This window comes from Hemicordylus capensis, chromosome 4, assembly GCF_027244095.1.
Source record: "Hemicordylus capensis ecotype Gifberg chromosome 4, rHemCap1.1.pri, whole genome shotgun sequence".
Classification (NCBI taxonomy): domain Eukaryota; kingdom Metazoa; phylum Chordata; class Lepidosauria; order Squamata; family Cordylidae; genus Hemicordylus; species Hemicordylus capensis.
The window spans coordinates 32,715,706-32,734,822 of NC_069660.1; the positions used below are offsets into that span (position 1 = coordinate 32,715,706).

General features: G+C 43.7%; 1 protein-coding gene across 15 annotated transcripts in view; it reads left to right on the forward strand.

Annotated features, from left to right (window-relative positions):
• The window catches only part of ZMYND8 (zinc finger MYND-type containing 8), a 149,656-nt gene that overhangs the window by 96,027 nt on the left and 34,512 nt on the right, over positions 1 to 19,117 (forward strand). For 13 of the 15 annotated variants that reach the window (XR_008305666.1, XM_053243407.1, XM_053243410.1 and 10 more), the window contains 6 exons: positions 2,947 to 3,039; positions 4,243 to 4,330; positions 6,871 to 6,926; positions 9,302 to 9,379; positions 15,309 to 15,424; positions 16,877 to 17,358. Coding sequence is in view for 13 of the 15 variants with exons in the window: in XM_053243407.1 (XP_053099382.1) it covers positions 2,947 to 3,039; positions 4,243 to 4,330; positions 6,871 to 6,926; positions 9,302 to 9,379; positions 15,309 to 15,424; positions 16,877 to 17,358 (913 nt within the window). In the remaining 2 variants the exon portion in view is untranslated. Of the gene's footprint in view, positions 1 to 2,946; positions 3,040 to 4,242; positions 4,331 to 6,870; positions 6,927 to 9,301; positions 9,380 to 15,308; positions 15,425 to 16,876; positions 17,359 to 19,117 lie in introns of those variants that run through there. The other 2 variants (XR_008305667.1, XM_053243417.1) reach the window with 2 other exon arrangements.

Genomic DNA, 19,117 nt, shown 5'->3' on the forward strand with positions numbered 1-19,117 from the left:
TGCATAGAACCAGTTTCCTTGGTTCAGTTTGTATCCAAATCAGGCTGCTGGTTCACAAACTAGTTGACTATAACTGCCCAGCTGGTCCAGTTCATTTGTTGAACCAGTTCAAACTGATTCACCATAGGGAATAATGGGGAATTGAACCACCCCATTTATTTCCCATGGGTAGTGTCTAGGGACACCAAAGTGGGTTGGGCAGTAGGGCATGATGGGTGCTACCTTCCAACCAACCCACAAAACAGTCAGGCAATCAGGCAATTTTATAATATTTTTTGAATATTTTTGGATCAGTGGGGTTGCCCAAAACTGGATTGTCTCCATCTCTGGGTCTGGCACCACCAGCTCTTGCAGGTACTGCAGAACAGACTACTCCGTTGTGCCATGGGGCTTGGTTGGCTCCTTTTGTACCCCTGGCAAGGCACCAAGGAACCCGTGTGTGAACCACTGGGTGGAACGCCCTGGCGGAACTGCTGGTTGTATTGGCACTGCCAGGAACACCAAGCTGCTGGCCCAGGAAGTGGTGGTGATGCTGCTGGGCATGGAGTGCACAGCAGCAGGCACTCCAGCATCTTCCTGTTTCCAACCCAGCCTCCTCTCTTTGGCCTGCCTAACCTCTTGAATCAAGAGGTGTCTCTATCTGGGCAGCTCGTCAGAAGTGACAGCATTGCCCTGCATCCTTGGGTTACATAGGCAGGACAAAACATGCTCTGTTGATTGTCACAAAGTGTTGCTGAGCTGCTCCATCACTCCAGTCCTTAACTGACCTGCCAGGGTATGTACTTCCCCCATGGTCAGTGAGATCTGGAGCTCACCCATTGGCTTATTGAGGAGAAAAACTGCAGGCAAAGCCTGGCTCAATGTTGCTGTCTTGACACACAAGCTGTTCATGGCAACAAGGAACGGCTAGAGTGTCAACACAACCTCATAAGTGTCCAGTCTGCTTTGGACAGGTTGTACACACCCTAGCCACACTTTCCTTGCTAGGGAGTGAGTAGCTGCCTCTTGCTACTGCAGGTGCTAGAGCAAGAGAAAGTTGGAGTTTCATCAGGTCTGAACATTCTGAGGGATCAGGCACTCAGTAGCGGAGCTCATGTTGCCTTTCCCGAGGCAGCTGCCTAGCCTTCTCACTCCAGTGGACGTGGCCTGCTATTTTGTGGCACTTGTCCACAAGAGCAGCCATGGCGGCAGGAGGACCTTCAGTAGGCAGGCCTTAACATCTCCTGTCTTTAGCCTCCTTGAGGCCAAGTGTGTCCATCACGGCAGGATGCAGAATGTGTGCCATACAACATATGGGCACAAAGTGCAGCTGATGGGCTGCCCTCACCAAGGTTGGCACCATTGTTGGTGACCAGGAACCCTCAGTGAAGGTTTGGCTACCTGGCCAGCCATTTCTCCACCTGGTGTCTGATGACCTCCAACAGCTTATCTGCTGTGTGGCCAGTGGCCAGCAGCTCCATATGTAGCACAGCTCACCTGGGCTTTGCCACATGGGAGGAGCTTGTCACAGCAGCAGCAGATGTCCCCTCTTTCTCCTGCCCATCAGAGTGCCGTAAGGGACAGGAAAGCAGCGTGCATCTCACTATGACTTGTCCACAGATCTGTAGTGAAGTGCACACTAGTGTCAGGCACTGTGACTCCAGCAGCTCTGACACGACCTCCCTGCATTCCTGGTACAGGGAGGGCACCACCTGCCTGGTGAAGGTGGTACGTGAAAGGATCTGGTACTCGGGGACAAGCAGTTGGAGCAGCTGGTGTCCTCCACTACATAGGTGGCTGGTCCTCCAGAACCATCATCTCCCCGATGATGAGACAAAGACTCTGATTGTGCAACTGGCAACGTCCCCTACTTGAGAGCAGGAGCGCATGCTTTGCCACCGGTAGTCAAGGGCACACCAGGTGGCCTGGCGCTGCCAGCAGGAGCAAGGACTCCTGCGTGATGACATTGCAAGTTCCTCATCATTGCTGATATCCCAAGACATTTAAGGTCCTTACCCTGCTGACCTGCCCTGCAGTGAGTGGAGACAGCACATGTAGGGTCACCTTGGTGGAGCTTAAAGAAAGCTTAAAGACAGCATGCTGCTGTCAGACCTGGTCCATTTTGGTGGTGGTGGTGGTGGTGGTGGTACTACTGGGGTTGCTGATTCCTGCTGTGGACAGCCGCCTCTTCCACCACGCCTTCCATCCAGGGTTGAAAAGGTCCAGGAACAACCTTCTCTTGCTCCTCCTCAGTCTCAGATGGGGTTTGCACCGCCAATAGGGATTGGGGAGGATGGAGAGAAGGATCTGGCTGGCTGGGCTAGCAGCATCAACACCTTCTTCTCAGCTCCCCCCAAAGGAAGAGCTGCTTTCCTGAAAGGGGAGGCCCCTCACTTTTCCCACAGCACAGCTGCCTGTGGTGGCTAAAGTTGCAGGCAGCAACAGATAGGTGATTCTGCATGCAACGACCTCTACGGGGACAGAGGTGACTTGGGGAGTAGACCCCTCTCACTGCCCTCGCCCCCAACCAGCATCATGCTCCTTATGCCTGTAATTCCGCTCCTAGCTCTGCATATGCTGGCAGCCGGGGGGAGGGCCAGCAGGCGGACCACTCACCCAAACAAAGAACAGAAATAAAAACAGCAACCAGTTAAATCACTGGAGTGCTGTAACTTAAGAAAACAAAAAGCAGTTGGCACTGTAAAAGAAAAAAGAGACATCATTTATGTTAGAGACATCATTTAAAAATAAGATTTCCCCTTTCTCAAACAGGAGAGAATGCCTTTAAGTTGTGTTTCCCACTGTATAAATACATCTATTAAAAATAGGTTTTTTTAAAACAAGCATTTGTTGCAAGATTAATTGGGGCACCTTTTTAGTCAGTCAAAAGTGTTTTAATTGATAGAAATAACCAATTAATTGAACAAACGTTGCAGCCCTAGTTTTTGTTTTCTTTTCTTTCCACAGACAGAGCCATTTCAAAAGCCAGTTTCACTGGATCAGCATCCAGATTATGCAGAATACATCTTTCATCCAATGGACCTTTGTACATTAGAAAAGGTTGGTTGATGAAAAAGAAATATCCCATTTAGTGCTATTAGACTGTCATTATGATGCTCATAATTGATTCTGTTGCTTTTTTCTAAAATCAGTACAATACTTCATTTATATGATTATTTATTCCCCTTTCCATGTCATGGAATCGCTTAGCTATACTAGCAATATTGGACTTAATTCTTCATTGTGCTAGACCACCATTTGTGTGAATTTGCAATTGCCTCACTGTAGCATAATTCACAACTGTGTACTGGGAACTTGATTATTATTAATCTAATGCCCTTGTCCTTGCTGTGCTAATTTTCTCCTTGCTCAAAACCATTTTTGCCTTCGGCTTATATAAAGTGAGGATTTTCTCTCAGAAGGCAGTATAGCTGCTTTTACCTGCTTTTCACTAGTGTAAATTGTCATACACAGGACTTTTAAAGGATGGATTCTGTGCCTCTTCACATTGAGGTTTCCTTATTTGTATGAAGGTGATACTGAGACCTTATGTCATACACTTGTCCTCTTCCTCAAAATATCTGTGACCAACCCCAGTAGTCAAACTCTAGGCCATATTTGGTGGAACTGAGGGGAATAGGGCAGATTTTAGAGACCCACAGAATGAGAATCCCCAAGGGTTTGATTGAGATGGATAAACCATTCATTTCCCTTGTTCAAGATGAATTGCATTTAGAGTTTTGTATTTACAGTGTGCTCACAATTTTGAGAATTAATTTGTAATTATGAACACCACTATTTTAAATTGCCACAATTAAAAAGGAAAGTAACTGATTCTGTTCAATCAGCTTTCTGTCTACTGCATTGTTTCCATATATGAAATAGAAATGACTTTATCAGCCCTTGGGTTAAACATTCTGTAACTTTTCCAGATGTCTAAAAATCATACTTAATATGTAAATCATGATATACAAATAAATGATATTGTGCCGAATAGTGCATATTGACCTTAATAGTTTTATTAATTTGAGAGCTAGAACGCTTTGAGTGAGAGTTCATTTTTTGTGTAAGAGAGGATAGTGCTGGTATTATCTAATTGAACACTGCCTTGATTACATATTGGAGATCTTTTCTATTAATGTATAGGAAGTAAAATGTGAAAATTGCTTCAGCAGTACCAAGAAAACATAAAAATGTCCATCTGCCAGATTTGGAAGATATTTTTCAGTTTCTAATACAATTTTGATACTCTTTCCCCCCCAGAATGTTAAAAAGAAGATGTATGGTTGCACTGAAGCTTTTTTGGCTGATGCCAAATGGATTTTGCACAATTGCATTATTTACAATGGGGGTAAGAATATGCATGGTTCCTTGAAGATAAATGTATTGTTTGTATACTACAGGGGGTCCACAACTCAAATACCCGGGTGGGCCGAAACCAATCATGACTTGGCATGTGGGGGCTGAGGTCAATTTTTAGGGTACTAATTATTAAAATACCACTTAATATTAATTATTTTAAAAATCAAAATAAAATGAATTTAATTAACATTTAATTTTTGTAGTTCTGGCAGGCCAAGATTAAATTGAAATGAATTTCATTGAATTTCATTCTAATAATACATAAATACATTTGCTTAAGAAAAAAAAAGCCAGCAGAAGATCCATGGATTCACACCCCTTCTTGATAATTCACAAACTAACTTGAAAATAGTGCATTTGTAAGGAAAATTAATACAAGCCCCCATGGTTTCACATAGCTTATTCACACAAACCCTCCCACTTAACATGGAGCACTTGTAAGGAAAAATGTTTTTCTCTGAATTTTTGAATAAATTACACTTTGATCCTTTACCACACACTTTTTGATCCTTCACAATAAACCCCACTGATGTGGGTGCAGGCTTTACAAGATTGGGAGAGGGAGAAAGGGAGAGAAAGAAAAAGAAAGAGGATGGGGCCAGCTGGGCTTGGTGAGAGAGAGGGGGCGGGCGGATGGCAGGTACAGGCTTTAAGAGACTGAAAGAGGAAAAGAAAGTAAAGCAATAAAAGAGATGGGGCAGGCTTGACGAGGGGGGTGGGAAAGGACTGTGGTCTTTAAACAAGCACAACCAACTGCATTTCAGCTACAAACAGTGCAAATAACACCATCCCACCCCCATGTAAAAGCTAAATCTGCCCGGCCCTTGCCACCCACCCATCCCCACAGCTGCTGCGACCCGACTCCCACAGACCCGGCTGGCAGGAAAACAGCCCAGAAGGAGAGGAGGCAGCATTCATGGGCTCCACGACACTTGCTGCTCTCCTCTCTCTTGCTCCTGAGCCCTCCACGGGGCTTACTTTCTCCCCACCCTCCGCTCTGTACATGAAGGGGAGTGTGAGAGTAAAGGTGTGGCTCTCTCCCAAGCCCATCCTGCCTCCCAAATCCACCGGAGCTATGTGTTCAAGGGCAGCCAGGAGCTTCCTGGAAATGATAGCACGTGTGCATTCTGCAGGAGATTTAGGGCACACGCATGCCCTCATTTCCAGGAAGCTTATGGCCGACGGCAGCTGAGCCAAGGGGCTCGGGTCAAGCAAGCAGGGAGAAAGCGAGCCCTCTGGAGGGCTCAGGAGGGAGGCAAGTGGTGGGAATGGCCCTGTGGGCCTAGAAAAGAAGCCGTGCAGGCCGGATGCAGCCCACAAGGTGTTATGTTGTGCAGGCCTGATAGACTAGACACTGAGGTTGGATCACAGTGACCAGCATCCAGACTAATGAAGCATTGATGCAGTGGTGCTGTGGGGAAGGAATGACTTTCATTGATCTCCCCTTCCCTCTGAAGCCCACTTGTAAAGTCATGCAGCCCTAAGGCAAAAATCATTCCTCTCCTGTAGCTCCAGCGCAGTGTTAGCCACACCAGTACTTCATTAGTCTGGATGTTGGCCAGTAACCGCACAGCCATTCAGCATGTTGTAAGAAGGCCTTGGAATCTGAGTAATTGAAGGGCTTGAAGGAAAAAACTAAAGAACAAAATAGTTTCAATTGTAAGATAGTTTCTAGTATTTTGTTAGGCTTCTGAAATGAAATAGATTAGTTCAAAGTTACCTATTGGGATCTGTCATATCAGTGGTTTAAGAAGTGATATCAGTTGCTTAGGTAGTAATACAGGTTAAGTACTCCTTATGAGGACATCCAAAATCCAGAATGCTCTAAAACCCGCCACCACACCGTAAAACACACACACACACACACACCCTCAACTTACTTTTAAAATGCGGTCAAGCCGCCTTCCTGAGGGCCGGGGCCGTCCTACCGCATCCCTCAGGGCTGGGCCGTCCCGCCTCCTCCCGCCTACTCCACTAGCCGCCTCTGCTCGCCCAGCTCCTCACCGCCACCATTGTTTTTTGCCGCTGGAACTCTCACGGGCTGTCACAAGAGTTCTGCTTCACTGTATGTATTTATGGACAATTCCAAAATCCAGAATGTATCTGGTCCCAAGCAGTCCGGATAAGTGATACTTGACCTGTATATGTTTTTGTCCTCCATTATGCCTTTGAAATTAGGTCTGATAAATTATGTGATATTCAGGTTCTTTTGTTTCCATAATCAGCTGGGTCATCAGTGTTCTTCTGAAATGTTTACTATTGGAAACCTAGTGTGAGAAAAAAAGTTAAAAAGTGTGTGGGGAGACACTATCTGACTGTTTAAATGGAGTGGGGATTCCCCCCCCCCCAAGTCCTGTGGCCATGTTATGCCTGGGTTCAGGAAAGGATGAAAGCCTTATTTCTGATTAACCCTATTTGTACTGACAGTTTTCAAAAATCCTATTCAAATGTTGTTTTTTAGATTAAAACATAAATATTGTAACTACAAAAGAGATTTGATTAGACATCTCCACTTGTATGTTTCCTTAGGAAATCACAAATTGACACAAACGGCAAAAGTCATAATCAAAATCTGTGAGCATGAGGTATGTATTCCTTAGTTTTCTTCCTATATTGATTAAAATGTAAATTAAACTTTCATAGCATCGTGGTTGAAAGAACCATCTCATACTTGACTGTGATTTCAATCTTTCAAATGAGTTAGAACTTCATCCTTCTCTTTGCTGAGATATGTGCGGTCAGAGATTTAGTCAAGCGCATAGGTCATATTGCTTTCATTAAGAAAGATGCCATGCAGAATTCAAATTCTTTTGTGTGTGAGAGATGGGAAACGGGTTTAAAAACAGGGTTTAAAAACAAATTACTCTCTTCCCAGTGAACATTTGGAATTCAGAGCAAGAGACATTGCTTTCAGTAACAGGGGCCAACATCCAGACTAGTACTGTGCCAGTGCAACAGTATCTTTGATCTTCTTCCCCTCTTCAGCCTTCTGAAGAAACAGGGCTGCATAAGGAAGGAAAGGATCTCTGAAAATTGCACCTTACCCTCGTGTGTCAGAAAACGCTGGGGTAGTGTTAGTCTGGATGTCAGCCAGCATGTTCGTTTGCATGACAAAGCAACCATGATTCACAAATAGTGGCCAGCATCCAGTGGAGAGGTGCTTAATTAACAGAAGCTGCTTCATGAATGGAAAGAGCACTGAGCTAATGCAAAGGATCCTTCCCTTTGCATGAGTACAGGGCTCCTTCTGTGAATGAAAGGAACATAAGAACAGCCCTGCTGGATCAGGCCCAAGGCCCATCTAGTCCAGCATCCTGTTTCGCACAGTGGCCCACCAGATGCTGCTAGAAGCCACAGACAGGAGTTGAGGGCGTGCCCTCTCTCCTGCCATTTACTCCCCCGCAACTGGTACTCAGAGGCACCCTGCCTTTGAGGCTGGAGGTGGCCCACAGGAACTTACATTGATAGAACACTACTCCACCAACAGTCAACTGTGCCCAACTTTGTTAGCTTTTTGTAGAGGATAGAATTTTGAAAACCTGTACCTAGGTGTGACTCATTACAAAACTGACAGCTTATTCTAATAAGGCAATAGACCTATTCACACATTATGTTCAACACACATCCAGTCTGTGTACATTGTACACACATACAGTTATTCACATATTATGTTTAACATGGTGGTACAATTCCTATCTGTACCCTTTATCTGAGGGACCTGTACCCTAAGCTTCACTTTTAAAATGAATGCATGTACAATAATACACAAAATAAATATACATGTGTACAGAAAACTATACACATGAACAGTGTCATGTCCAAACAGTTTATTATGACCTATGTCCCTGTACCCCATACTCTATTACATCAAATTAAATATTTTCTGAAAACTTGATTAATCTTGGCAGCTGACTCATACTGTAGGTTTTTTGTTCATCTTTCCCCCCTGCTAGGTTAGATGCTATAAATATTGGCTGACATCCAGACTACTGCTGTGCTGGCACAAGGACGTTGCACTAGCTAATTCCACTACACCAGGAGCTTGCACTCCAGACTAGTGCTACATTGGCACAACAGGTTGTGCAAACTTGCATATGATTTGGAGAAGGTTGCTACTAGAGCAACAACATTGCGAAGCACCACAGCTCTGCACAGCTCACAGACGTGTGTGCTTAACTTCTCTTGTGCTAGCACAATGCTAGTGTGCCTATCAGTCCCCGTTCCACTATCCTTGTACAAATGCAAGGCTTGCACAAGCGTACTGAAAGGATGAGCAGTTGCACAGCTTTGAGCATCTGCTCAGCTATGTGGTCTTCTTGCATGTATGCAACTTTGTTCTTTGTGGTAGTGCAGCACAGCATTAGTCTGGATGTCAACCAATGTATATATGGAACAATAAATAACATGCTCTTATCACTTCATGTATGAATTATATTCATGATCTTAACATGTCCACAAGGAACCAATCTATATATTTAATCCCCGTAGACGTGCCTCTGTGGGGATGCGTCCCGGCAACCCAGCTGAATGGCTGGGCAGCGGAGCGGAGGGACACACCTGATTGGCTGAGGCGCGTCTGTGGTGGAGGACAGAGGCGGCGGCGGGCCTTGCCGGGCCATGGAGGCCACTGGCCTCAGGCCAGGGCGGCGGCGGGCCCGGGGAGGCTGGCGGGGGCCCTGGCCCAGCCGCGGAGGCCGGCGGCGGCCCGGCCAGAGACTGGGGCGGGGGGGAGAGAGGTAGCCGGCCCCAAAAACCGCGCAGATGCTCTGTGTGGGGGTCAGCTTGTATGAATTAATGTGTATAAGTCCCAGGATACACAGATTAGTAAAATAAATAAATAAATCACTGTAGTTGAAAACTGACTGGCTTCACATGTTACTCCGGATTACAAGATACGGTTGAATAATGAATTGTCACAAACTCTTAAAATTCCTACAGTACCTAATCTCTCTCTTTACAGATGAATGAAATAGAAGTATGTCCAGAATGTTATTTAGCTGCTTGCCAAAAACGAGAGAATTGGTTTTGTGAACCTTGTGTAAGTAAGAACAAAAGCGAAACAATCCCCTGCTCATACAAACTTAAAATAGTGGGTTTTTTAAAAGTTGTGTGTGGTATGTATATTTAAATTCTTTTGGACTTTTTAATAGGCTTATTACTTGACATCTATATATGGTAGAGGGAGGAGAGCTGGTTTTGTGGGAGCAAGCATGAATTGTCCCATTTGCTAAGTAGGGTCTGCCTTTGAATTTGGATGGGAGATTGCATTTGAACACTGTCTGCTGTAAGAATAGAGCCAGCATGGTGTAGTGGTTAGAGTGCTGGACTAGGACCGGGAGACCTGAGTTCAAATCCCCATTCAGCCATGAAACTAGCTGGGTGACTCTGGGCCAGTCGCTTCTCTCTCAGCCTAACCTACTTCACAGGGTTGTTGTGAAAGAAAAACTCAAGTATGTAGTACACCGCTCTGGGCTCCTTGGAGGAAGAGCGGGATATAAATGTAAAAATAATAATTAAAATAATAATAATATTCCCTTTATGAGATGGGGCCATAGCTCAGTGGAAGAACATCTGAGGTGCCAGTTTCACTCTCTGGTATAGCTGGGTAGGGCTGGGAGAGACTCCTGCTTGTAACATTGGAGAGCTGCTGCCATTCAGTGTACATTCAGTGTACTGAGCTAGATGGATCAATGGAATGAGTCAGCATTAGGCTTGAGCCTGAAAAGTTTCGGAGGCCATTATAAATCCCTCTGAAACGTTTCAGCTCTGCGGGCCGCTTTGGTGCTTTGGTGCCTCGGCGCCAGCAGGGGTAGTTCTTTAAGGGCGGGGGAGGGTGCACTCACCCCTCCCGCCACATTTTCCCCACCAGCGCTCCGTTCTTTTCAAGCCCGTTGGGGCGGCAGTGTTACTTCCTGCCACTTCCGGTCGATGAGGACAACGGGGTGGCAGGGAAGAACGCTGCCGTCCCGAGGGGCTTGAAAAGAATGGAGCGCCAGTGGGGGGAAATGCGGCGGGAGGGGTGAGTGCACCCTCCCCCGCCCTTAAAGAACTACCCCCGCAGGCATCGAAGCAACTTCGGGCATATCGCTTGTCAGCATATGGCAACTTCCTATGTTCCCTGACTGTACTAGCAAATCTGTTCCAGTCATAAGCAAATAAGTGTTGGATTTCTTAGTCTACACATGGTCTTCCTGTTTCATAGGGAAACCATAGGCTCCAATTTCCAAGAGAAAAATATTGATGGTTAAAATCAGTTGACATTAGAATCTAGGCTTGCATTAACTCTGTTACAATATGTATGAACATGCAGAAATGGATGTCAGATGTGATGCTAAATTGATAATCAGTGAACATAAACTTTGATAAGGCAAGCCTTTATAGGGAGCTGGAGTTGCATATTGTCTAAGAAGTTGAGCCTGATTCAAATGTCACCCCCAGCCACAAATTCAGTATGGATGCTAGCAAGTGCCCATTCTCTATCTTGGCTCCCCAGTTGCAGTCAGAATCAGAATGCTAATGCTGTGGCCTACCTTACAGGGCTCTTATATAAGGGTGACTGAGATAATGTATGTGAAGTGCTTGTAACACTTTAAATGTACTATATAAATGCTAGTTAGAAAACAGGGTTGTTGGAAGTAAGGAGGGTTGGGAAATTAACCGTTAGTCTATATAGGGTCACATTTGGATCAGAGTTTTGGGGTAGCAGTATTTTTCTGGGTTTTTACATAAGTAGGTACAGTAATCATTTGGAAGATTGCTGCCTCCTCGATTTTGAGTAGAAGATATTGCTACTGTTTAGCGGAGAAAGGCTGCTCATGTTTGGACTCTGTTCGTTTCCTGGAAAGGTTTAGGATAACTGGGACCAATCCAATAATGATAAAGACCTGAACTATAATACATAAAACAGAAACAATCCAATAATGTAACAAAAACCAAACCAAAACAAAAGATATATGAATATAAATTGTATTAAAAGTGAAACAATCAAATGTATAAAATGATATAAAGTACATTAGTAAGTAGTGGTCCCTCTAATTTTTTTCATCTCTGTGTGAAATAAGTTTTGTTCTGGGTGGCAGTATCAAGGCACTGTGTGCGCACATACATTCAGAGTGGGGCCTTCCTAATTCAGTCTGAGCGGGATCCAAGATTAACTGAGCGAACGTCAGAAAACTTGTGAGCATGCGCACACCTTAGAGGCAACAGTGTTAGTAAGATACAACAACCAAACATCAACAGACATATACACATAAGAACAATAGAACAGTATAATATAGAGAACTATGTAAACACAACAGTTTTCTGGTAGTATTTGCTGTTTCGGTAAACTTTTTCAAGTTTTCAAAAAAGTCCAGTTCTTCAAAAAATGTCAATAGCGTCTTCGTTCTACTTTTGTGCTGAATAGTAGATCCTACTCAGTGGGAGTCCACAAGACTTCTCCCACCATATGTCCATTCTAAAAAATGCCCATATTCACCAATATATATATTAATACTGCCATACTAATCTATTGCTTATATTATAAATAAATGGCCTCATAGCCCTTTAAAATATCTTTCTATATAATATTCAAACCTGTCAAATCTCCCTAGTCAGTTAATACAATATATATGTTTATAAATACTATTAACAACATACTATGCATTTAATATTAATCATTATCCTGTTATCTAAATAAACATACGGAGTTTACCCCTATAGATAGTTGTTATTATTGCAAATTAAAAAGCTCCGTATTCTGTTTTAAATAAAATCCTCACCAATCAAATTTGTTCATATAATAAGGCTTGTAGATAGATGCAATGTAGTGTTCTCATTTTATATAAATAGCATTCCTACAGGTTTATCAAGAACCAGCCTCCTCAAAGGTTTCCAACAGACTGAGTAACTTGTGATAAACTATAGCTATTTATAATAGCTGTGTCAAAATCTGTTAGATAGACCCAAAATTCTTAAAGAGACAAAACCATACCATATTGAGCAAGCATGACATGCACGCGCACCAGGTACTTCCTGTTACTTCCAGCCAAAGAGGATACGAGGCATCAGGGAGGTACGCACTGATGGGGAGGATGTGGTGGGAGGGGTAAGGGCACCCTCCCCCACTCTTAAAGTTATGCACCCTTGCCTTCGAACCAGCCAAATAGCCAGTCGTTCGAACTGGTTTGGAGGCCCTTAAAAGGACCTCTGAACAGGTTCGTGTTAGTGGTGTGCCCGAACCGGTCCGGCGGCCATTCCAAAGAATGGCCGAACTGCCAGACTGGTCCGGCCCTGCCTGGTCCGGGTCCGGGTGGGGGGTATGCCTTTAAGGGCGGGAGGGTTTGCTTAGCCCTCCCGCCTCCTTGCCCCCGCCAGCGCCCGTATTTTCTAGTATAGGGGCGCTGGAAACCAGCTGCCCTGCCGCCGTGGCGGCGAAAGAACTCCCAATGCCAGCCCTCCCTCCCTCCCAGCTAGCTGCCCGCCCGCCCGCTCACCACTCACCTGATAGGAAACGAGAGGAGCTCCGGCACAGAGCTCCTCTCGTTTGGAAGGCCTCCGGCAGAATGGTGTTTTGCGCGCGCATGCGCGCGCCACAAAGCATGCCATTCACCGGAGGCCCGGTCTACCCGCCGGGAAAGGGCCGGGTAGACCGGGCCGCCGATCGCTGGGTAGACCGGGCCTCCAATCGCCGGAGGCCCGGTCTACCCAGCGATCGGAGGCCCGGTCTACCTGGCCCTTTCCCGGCGGGTAGACCGGGCCTCCGATCGCTGGGTAGACCGGGCCTCCGGCGATCGGAGGCCCGGTCTACCCAGCGATCGGAGGCCCAGTCTACCCGGCCCTTTCCCAGCGGGTAGACCGGGCCTCCGGCGAATGGCGTGCTTTGCGGCACGCACAAAACACCATTCTGCCGGAGGCCTTCCAAACGAGAGGAGCTCTGTGCTGGAGCTCCTCTCGTTTCCTATCCAGTGAGCGGGTGAGCGGTGAGCGAGCGGGCGGGCAGCTAGCTGGGAGGGAGGGAGGGCTGGCATTGGGAGTTCTTTCGCCGCCGCCGCCGCGGGGGGGGGCGGCTGGTTTCCAGCGCCCCTATACTAGAAAATACGGGCGCTGGCGGGGGCAAGGAGGCGGGAGGGCTAAGCAAGCCCTCCCCGCCTTAAAAACAAGGCCCCCCTTCGGTGCCGGTCCGGACTTCTCCAGACCGTGCACATCACTAGTTCGTGTACATCCCTACCGTAGGCGATATGAACTTTAAAGTAAAAATCCAAAAGGCTTCTCTTTGTTTTAGTCTAGAACTCAACTCTTCTCCTTTTCTTACATTAACTATCACTCTTTCAATCGCAAAACATTTCATAGATTCTAGTGAGTGTCTGAATTTAATAAAATTAGCAGTGAGGGGGGCCTCCATATTTTTAGTTCTAATTTTACACTTATGTTCTGTAATTCGAGTTCTCAAAGGTCTACTAGTCTGACCCACATAAAAAAGAGCACAGGGACAGACAGTTACATAAATAAGATCTGTGGATTGACAAGTAGTGAAAGCCTTAAGTGTGATTTTCTTATCATCAGCTAGATTATTCATTCATTCATTCATTCATTCGATTTCTATACCACCCTTCCAAAAATGGCTCAGGGCAGTTTACACAGAGAAATAACAAACAAATAAGATGAAACCCTGTCCCCAAAGGGCTCACATTCTAAAAAGAAACATAAGATAGACACCAGCAACAGTCACTGGAGGTACTGTGCTGGGGGTGGTAGGGCCAGTTACTCTCGCCCTGCTTAAATAAAGAGAATCACCACATTAAAAGATGCCTCTTTGCCAAGTTAACAGGGGCGATAATTAATTTGCAGGGGATTAATGATTTCTTTATTTGGCAAACTTCATGACAACATGTAGTGTCCACATTTCCAGTGACTTCTTACGTCTGTAGTTCTAGATATATCTGAATGGACTAACTGATCTTTTAACCACAAAAGTAGAAAGAAGACGCTCTAGAGTAATTTCTATCTAGACTGCATAAATGGTATATTTCTGTTGATGTTTAGTCGTTATATCTTACGAATGTACTTTATATCATTTATCCATATCACTATATACATTTTATTATTTCACTTTTAATGCCATTTATATTCATATATTTAGTTGGTTTTTGTTTTTTTGGTTACATTTTTGGATCTGTTGTTTTGCTTTATGTATTAGGATAACTGGGAACACATTACACCTACATTCCAGCACCTGACTTGTTCTCTCTTGTGCTTGGGGCTTGTTAGAATATATAAAGCCCTGAATGGCTTGGGCAAAATTCACACTAAGAAACTACATCTATTCTTTTGCCCCTCTGAAGTCTATGTTTGATAAAGAAGCACCCTTTTAAGTTTACAGTTTGTGCAATTAAAATGATAAAATGACATGCAGAGGCATATTTTCAGTGTCTGCCCTGTAGTCATGAATTTAGTTTTACTAGAGTCTAGTGGAAGTTTAACCCCAAGGGTACAGAAGCAATGTAAAACTTAAAATGCTGGTTCACTTTTGATAGCCAGGAACAAGAGGGATTTGGGTATGGAGTTCTATTATCTGTGGGGTTCATTTAATTTAAACTGGCTAGCTTTTATATATTTGTTGTTCATTCTGAGCATTCAGGATGGAGTGGGGTATAACATTTCTAGAGCATTGCTCCTAAATTTAGCAGGAGACTTTCCAACGAGCACTCTCCTACTGTCACAAACAGGACTGAAGTTGGAAGAGTATGACAAGATAAACATTTCTCTTTGTACAGTTTAAATGCTTCAAAGCAATTAACAGCTTACAAAACACGGAGAAAGCTTCACAGTGTCTGGACAGAGACTACATTTTCTGCATCTAGGAGAGCACACTGTAATGTTTAGGAATTGTTACAACCTGTTTAATAATTTTCTTTCATGTTGGCAATCAGGAAGTGCAGTATATGGCTTAAAATAGTTTCTCACTGTTTGGTCTCACTTTCCTCTAGAGCAATCCACACCCATTGGTCTGGGCTAAACTCAAGGGTTTCCCATTCTGGCCTGCTAAAGCACTAAGGGATAAAGATGGTCAAGTTGATGCTCGTTTCTTTGGTCAACATGACAGGTGGGAATTAAGTCAAAAGGCGGTTGAGTGGCTTCATGTCCCCATTTTTACATGTTGCTAAGTGGTATATTAACATTTGAGCTATTCTGCTTTTGTGTACTTGGTATTAGCAGCATGTGTAGTATTTACTTGTAGTTCTTTTCTGAGTTATCAAATATGTATCCCTATATTTTCTTGTTGCCACAATAACAGTGTTGGCTTACTAAACTGATATGGAATATATTGCTAAGCATATTTTGTGCACAAATGTTTGAGAATTTTATTTTCTTATGTTAGTTGAATTTGCTGTCTGGCAAATGTGATATTTTAAAGTATTTTTTTTTATTCTTAGGGTTGGTTATGTTTGAAGCAGAGGATTATCACTAGACTGAGTCATGCATGTGATGCATTTGTAGTTGACTTATTTTTTAATTAAAACCCATAATTTCTTTGTAATTCTACTAACAGTTGTAACTATTCAGAAGATGCAGATAACGGGCTTGTAAATATTTGAGATAAACAATTAGGGGCCACAAGAATTTGTGTTGGTGGGGCTCAGTCTGCTTTTTTCTCTAAAGCATCCTTTCATAGTGAAGGGGGTAAAGTACCTCCCACCTGAATACTATGTGCATACTATCTCGGGGAGGTTTTTTGTTTTAACCACTTACGATCTTAGTTGAATGGAAGCAGCTAAATAACTGGCTCTTTCAAGGCTGATTTCCACCCCCATTTGCTTTTATATTATTGGAGTTTCCAACTGTTTATAATGTTCTGTACCTAGAGGAGGGCTTTGTGCATACACAAACACCTCCTTGGGAGGTGTGTGCTTTGCCAATTTGTTGTTGTTTTTTAAGTAGTATTTTTCTGGATTGTCCCTCAAGAACGCAGAAACCCCCATATGGTCCATGGATTGTCCAGATCACTGGCCTTCTGGTTGGAGTAGGCCCATCTTACCGCTAGAGAGAGAGAGATATATGGTTAGATATTATATGAACAAGCTTTGAGCCTAAGTCATCACCACATATGTACTTCAGGTGGGACGTACCAATAGATCACATCACAGAATTGTCAAATTGATGTTTATTACTTTGGTCATTGTGACTGGTGAGAATGTAATGTACAAAGGTGGTTGAAAGGCTTCGTGTCACCATTTTCATCCATTATTAGGTACTAGTTGCTCTTCTAATGTTGTTTAAGCATTGTTTTTTTAAATAATGTTTGTTTTTAAAAAATATTGTTTTGAAAGAAAAGCTTTTGTCTGGAATTGTGTTAACTTTGCACTGTACTTTAATACGTATTGCATAGACTGGTCAGGTTTGTATAAGCTGGTGTTCAATAAAGATTTCAGTTCCAAGTATGCATCTGATTTTAAAGATGCATTGAAATCAATGGGGCTTGTAAACCACCTACATGGAATTTAATGTTCTGTTCTCCCCACAATGCCAACTTCTCATTTTACTGTCTTGTCTGCAGGGCCTGGGTTCCAGTAAATAATTGCTACCTCATGTCTAAAGAAATTCCTTTTTCCGTGAAAAAGACTAAGAGCATATTCAACAGTGCAATGCAAGAGATGGAGGTTTATGTTGAGAACATCCGCAGAAAGTTTGGAGTATTTAATTATGCACCTTTTCGGACACCATATACTCCCAACAACCAATACCAAATGTTGTTAGATCCTTCTAATCCTGGTGCTGGAACTGCTAAGACTGACAAACAAGAGAAAATCAAACTTAACTTTGATATGACAGCATCACCCAAGATTTTAATGAGTAAACCAATGCTGAGTAGCAGTACTGGGCGAAGGATTTCCTTAACAGACATGCCACGTTCCCCAATGAGTACAAATTCATCTGTTCACACTGGATCTGATGTTGAACAGGATGCAGAGAAAAAAGCAACTTCTAGTCACTTTAGCGCTAGTGAAGAATCCATGGACTTCATTGATAAGAGTACAGGTAAGGAGGACAGAAGAAAAGATCCTTCACCAGTTGCGCAGTCAATCTTTATCAGGCAGTGTGTGGTCATAATACTGGAAGAAAAGAATCTAGTGTTAGTTATCAAGGCATCAGAATCAGAATCTCTTTATTTCGGTCATTGACCAGTAGACAGCAACATCAAATAAATTCATTGAGAGATTTACATACAATATAACAGAACATGGCCACCGTTACATTAAAATTGGACAGCAAATAGTCGAGATAAAAATCATCTGTGTGGCCAGGAAAATTATTCAGTAAAGGGGAAATAAAATTTGAATGGATATCCTTGTAAAAGTCACAATAGAGAATTACATGGGTGGTAGTTTCAGTGGCACCTGAGCCGCATGGGCATAAACAAGAAGAATATGGAATCCCTTTGATCTTCTCCTCCAAGACTGCAGTAGGAAGTGCGTTAAAACAGGCGAGAGTCATTGCTCATCTGAATTTTGCAATTGTAAGATTGTTTAAATAATTAGCAGGTCTAAAATTTAAAAGCTGGTTGCCAATATGCAAGCCACTTGATAACTTAGCTGCTTCCTCTTGCAGTTCAGTGTCTAGAATACTCTGTTTGATAGCCCTCGTGGCTTGGTCGAACCCCAGCCTAATAAGTTCTCACTGGGGAAACCATAATACTGGAGTTTAGGTTTTACCATCACCTTCCACTTTGAGGTGAAACTGTCAGCCAATGTTAAGGGAGCCAGACTTACCTGGGAAAAGTTCGATTTCAACCAAAAAATGATAATGCTCCGCCAATGACTCGTTTCCATCCTGGTGACACCTGCCTCCCGTCAGTTATCAAGACATTTAGTTGGGGATATCAATGGGCTCAGGTGCAGCACTATTCTTAAGTATCTACATATTGTCTTGGGAACAATTATAAGATTGAGTCAGAGCCAGAAAGGTTGTTCCCCATGCTAATGGCAGAGTATTTGTGTTCAACTCTAATGTGGATCAAAGCCACCTGGGAAGAGTCAAAAGTATGAGCTAGGAAAGAATTCACAGCAATTGTTGGAACAAAGGAGGTCAAGCCAGACTGGAATAATGCTGAAGAACTAAGATAGAACCAGAGAGATGGAGCCTAATTTGAGCATCTGGATCAGTGGAAGCAGGTAGAAATGTTTTTCAAAGTCTTGACAGCAATAATAGGATGTCATGTACCCAGATTCCTAGGCCATGTAAGGAGGTGGCCTTGGTTTAGTCCACAGGGCCTGAAGGGGATATATGGGTAAAATTTTGCATACTACTTCGTCCACCTGCAACAGCCAACAAGCTAAGCTAGAGAACAGGGTGCTGGAATTGAGGGTCTTGTCTGGGAACTGTTGAACTGTTATTATGAGGGGGTAGCTGTTCTTCTAAGTAACTGGAAATATTATTGGAAGGAGTACAATCTGGGATCCAGATATGGCAGCATTTGGCAGAAAGATTTGTGCCTTTCCCTGAAGTGTTGTGTAATATAGCTGCATTATGGATCAGGCCCTTAATTTTAAAAGGGGCGGCGGCGGCAAAGAACTTGCGCTTTGACTTTAAAAAACCTCAGATATGTTAATGAAACAATCCTTACGTGCTCAGCTGCTTAAACATTAAAACAAAACTAAAGTCAGAAAAGACTGTGAACTGATCTACAAAATGGAAGCAGCAACCTAGGGAATGGGATGCAGAGTTGGTCAATTTTTCTCAGTGTGCTCCTTGTCAGAAGTGTGTTACAGTGTTTTAAATGTTTCCTAGTACATGATTT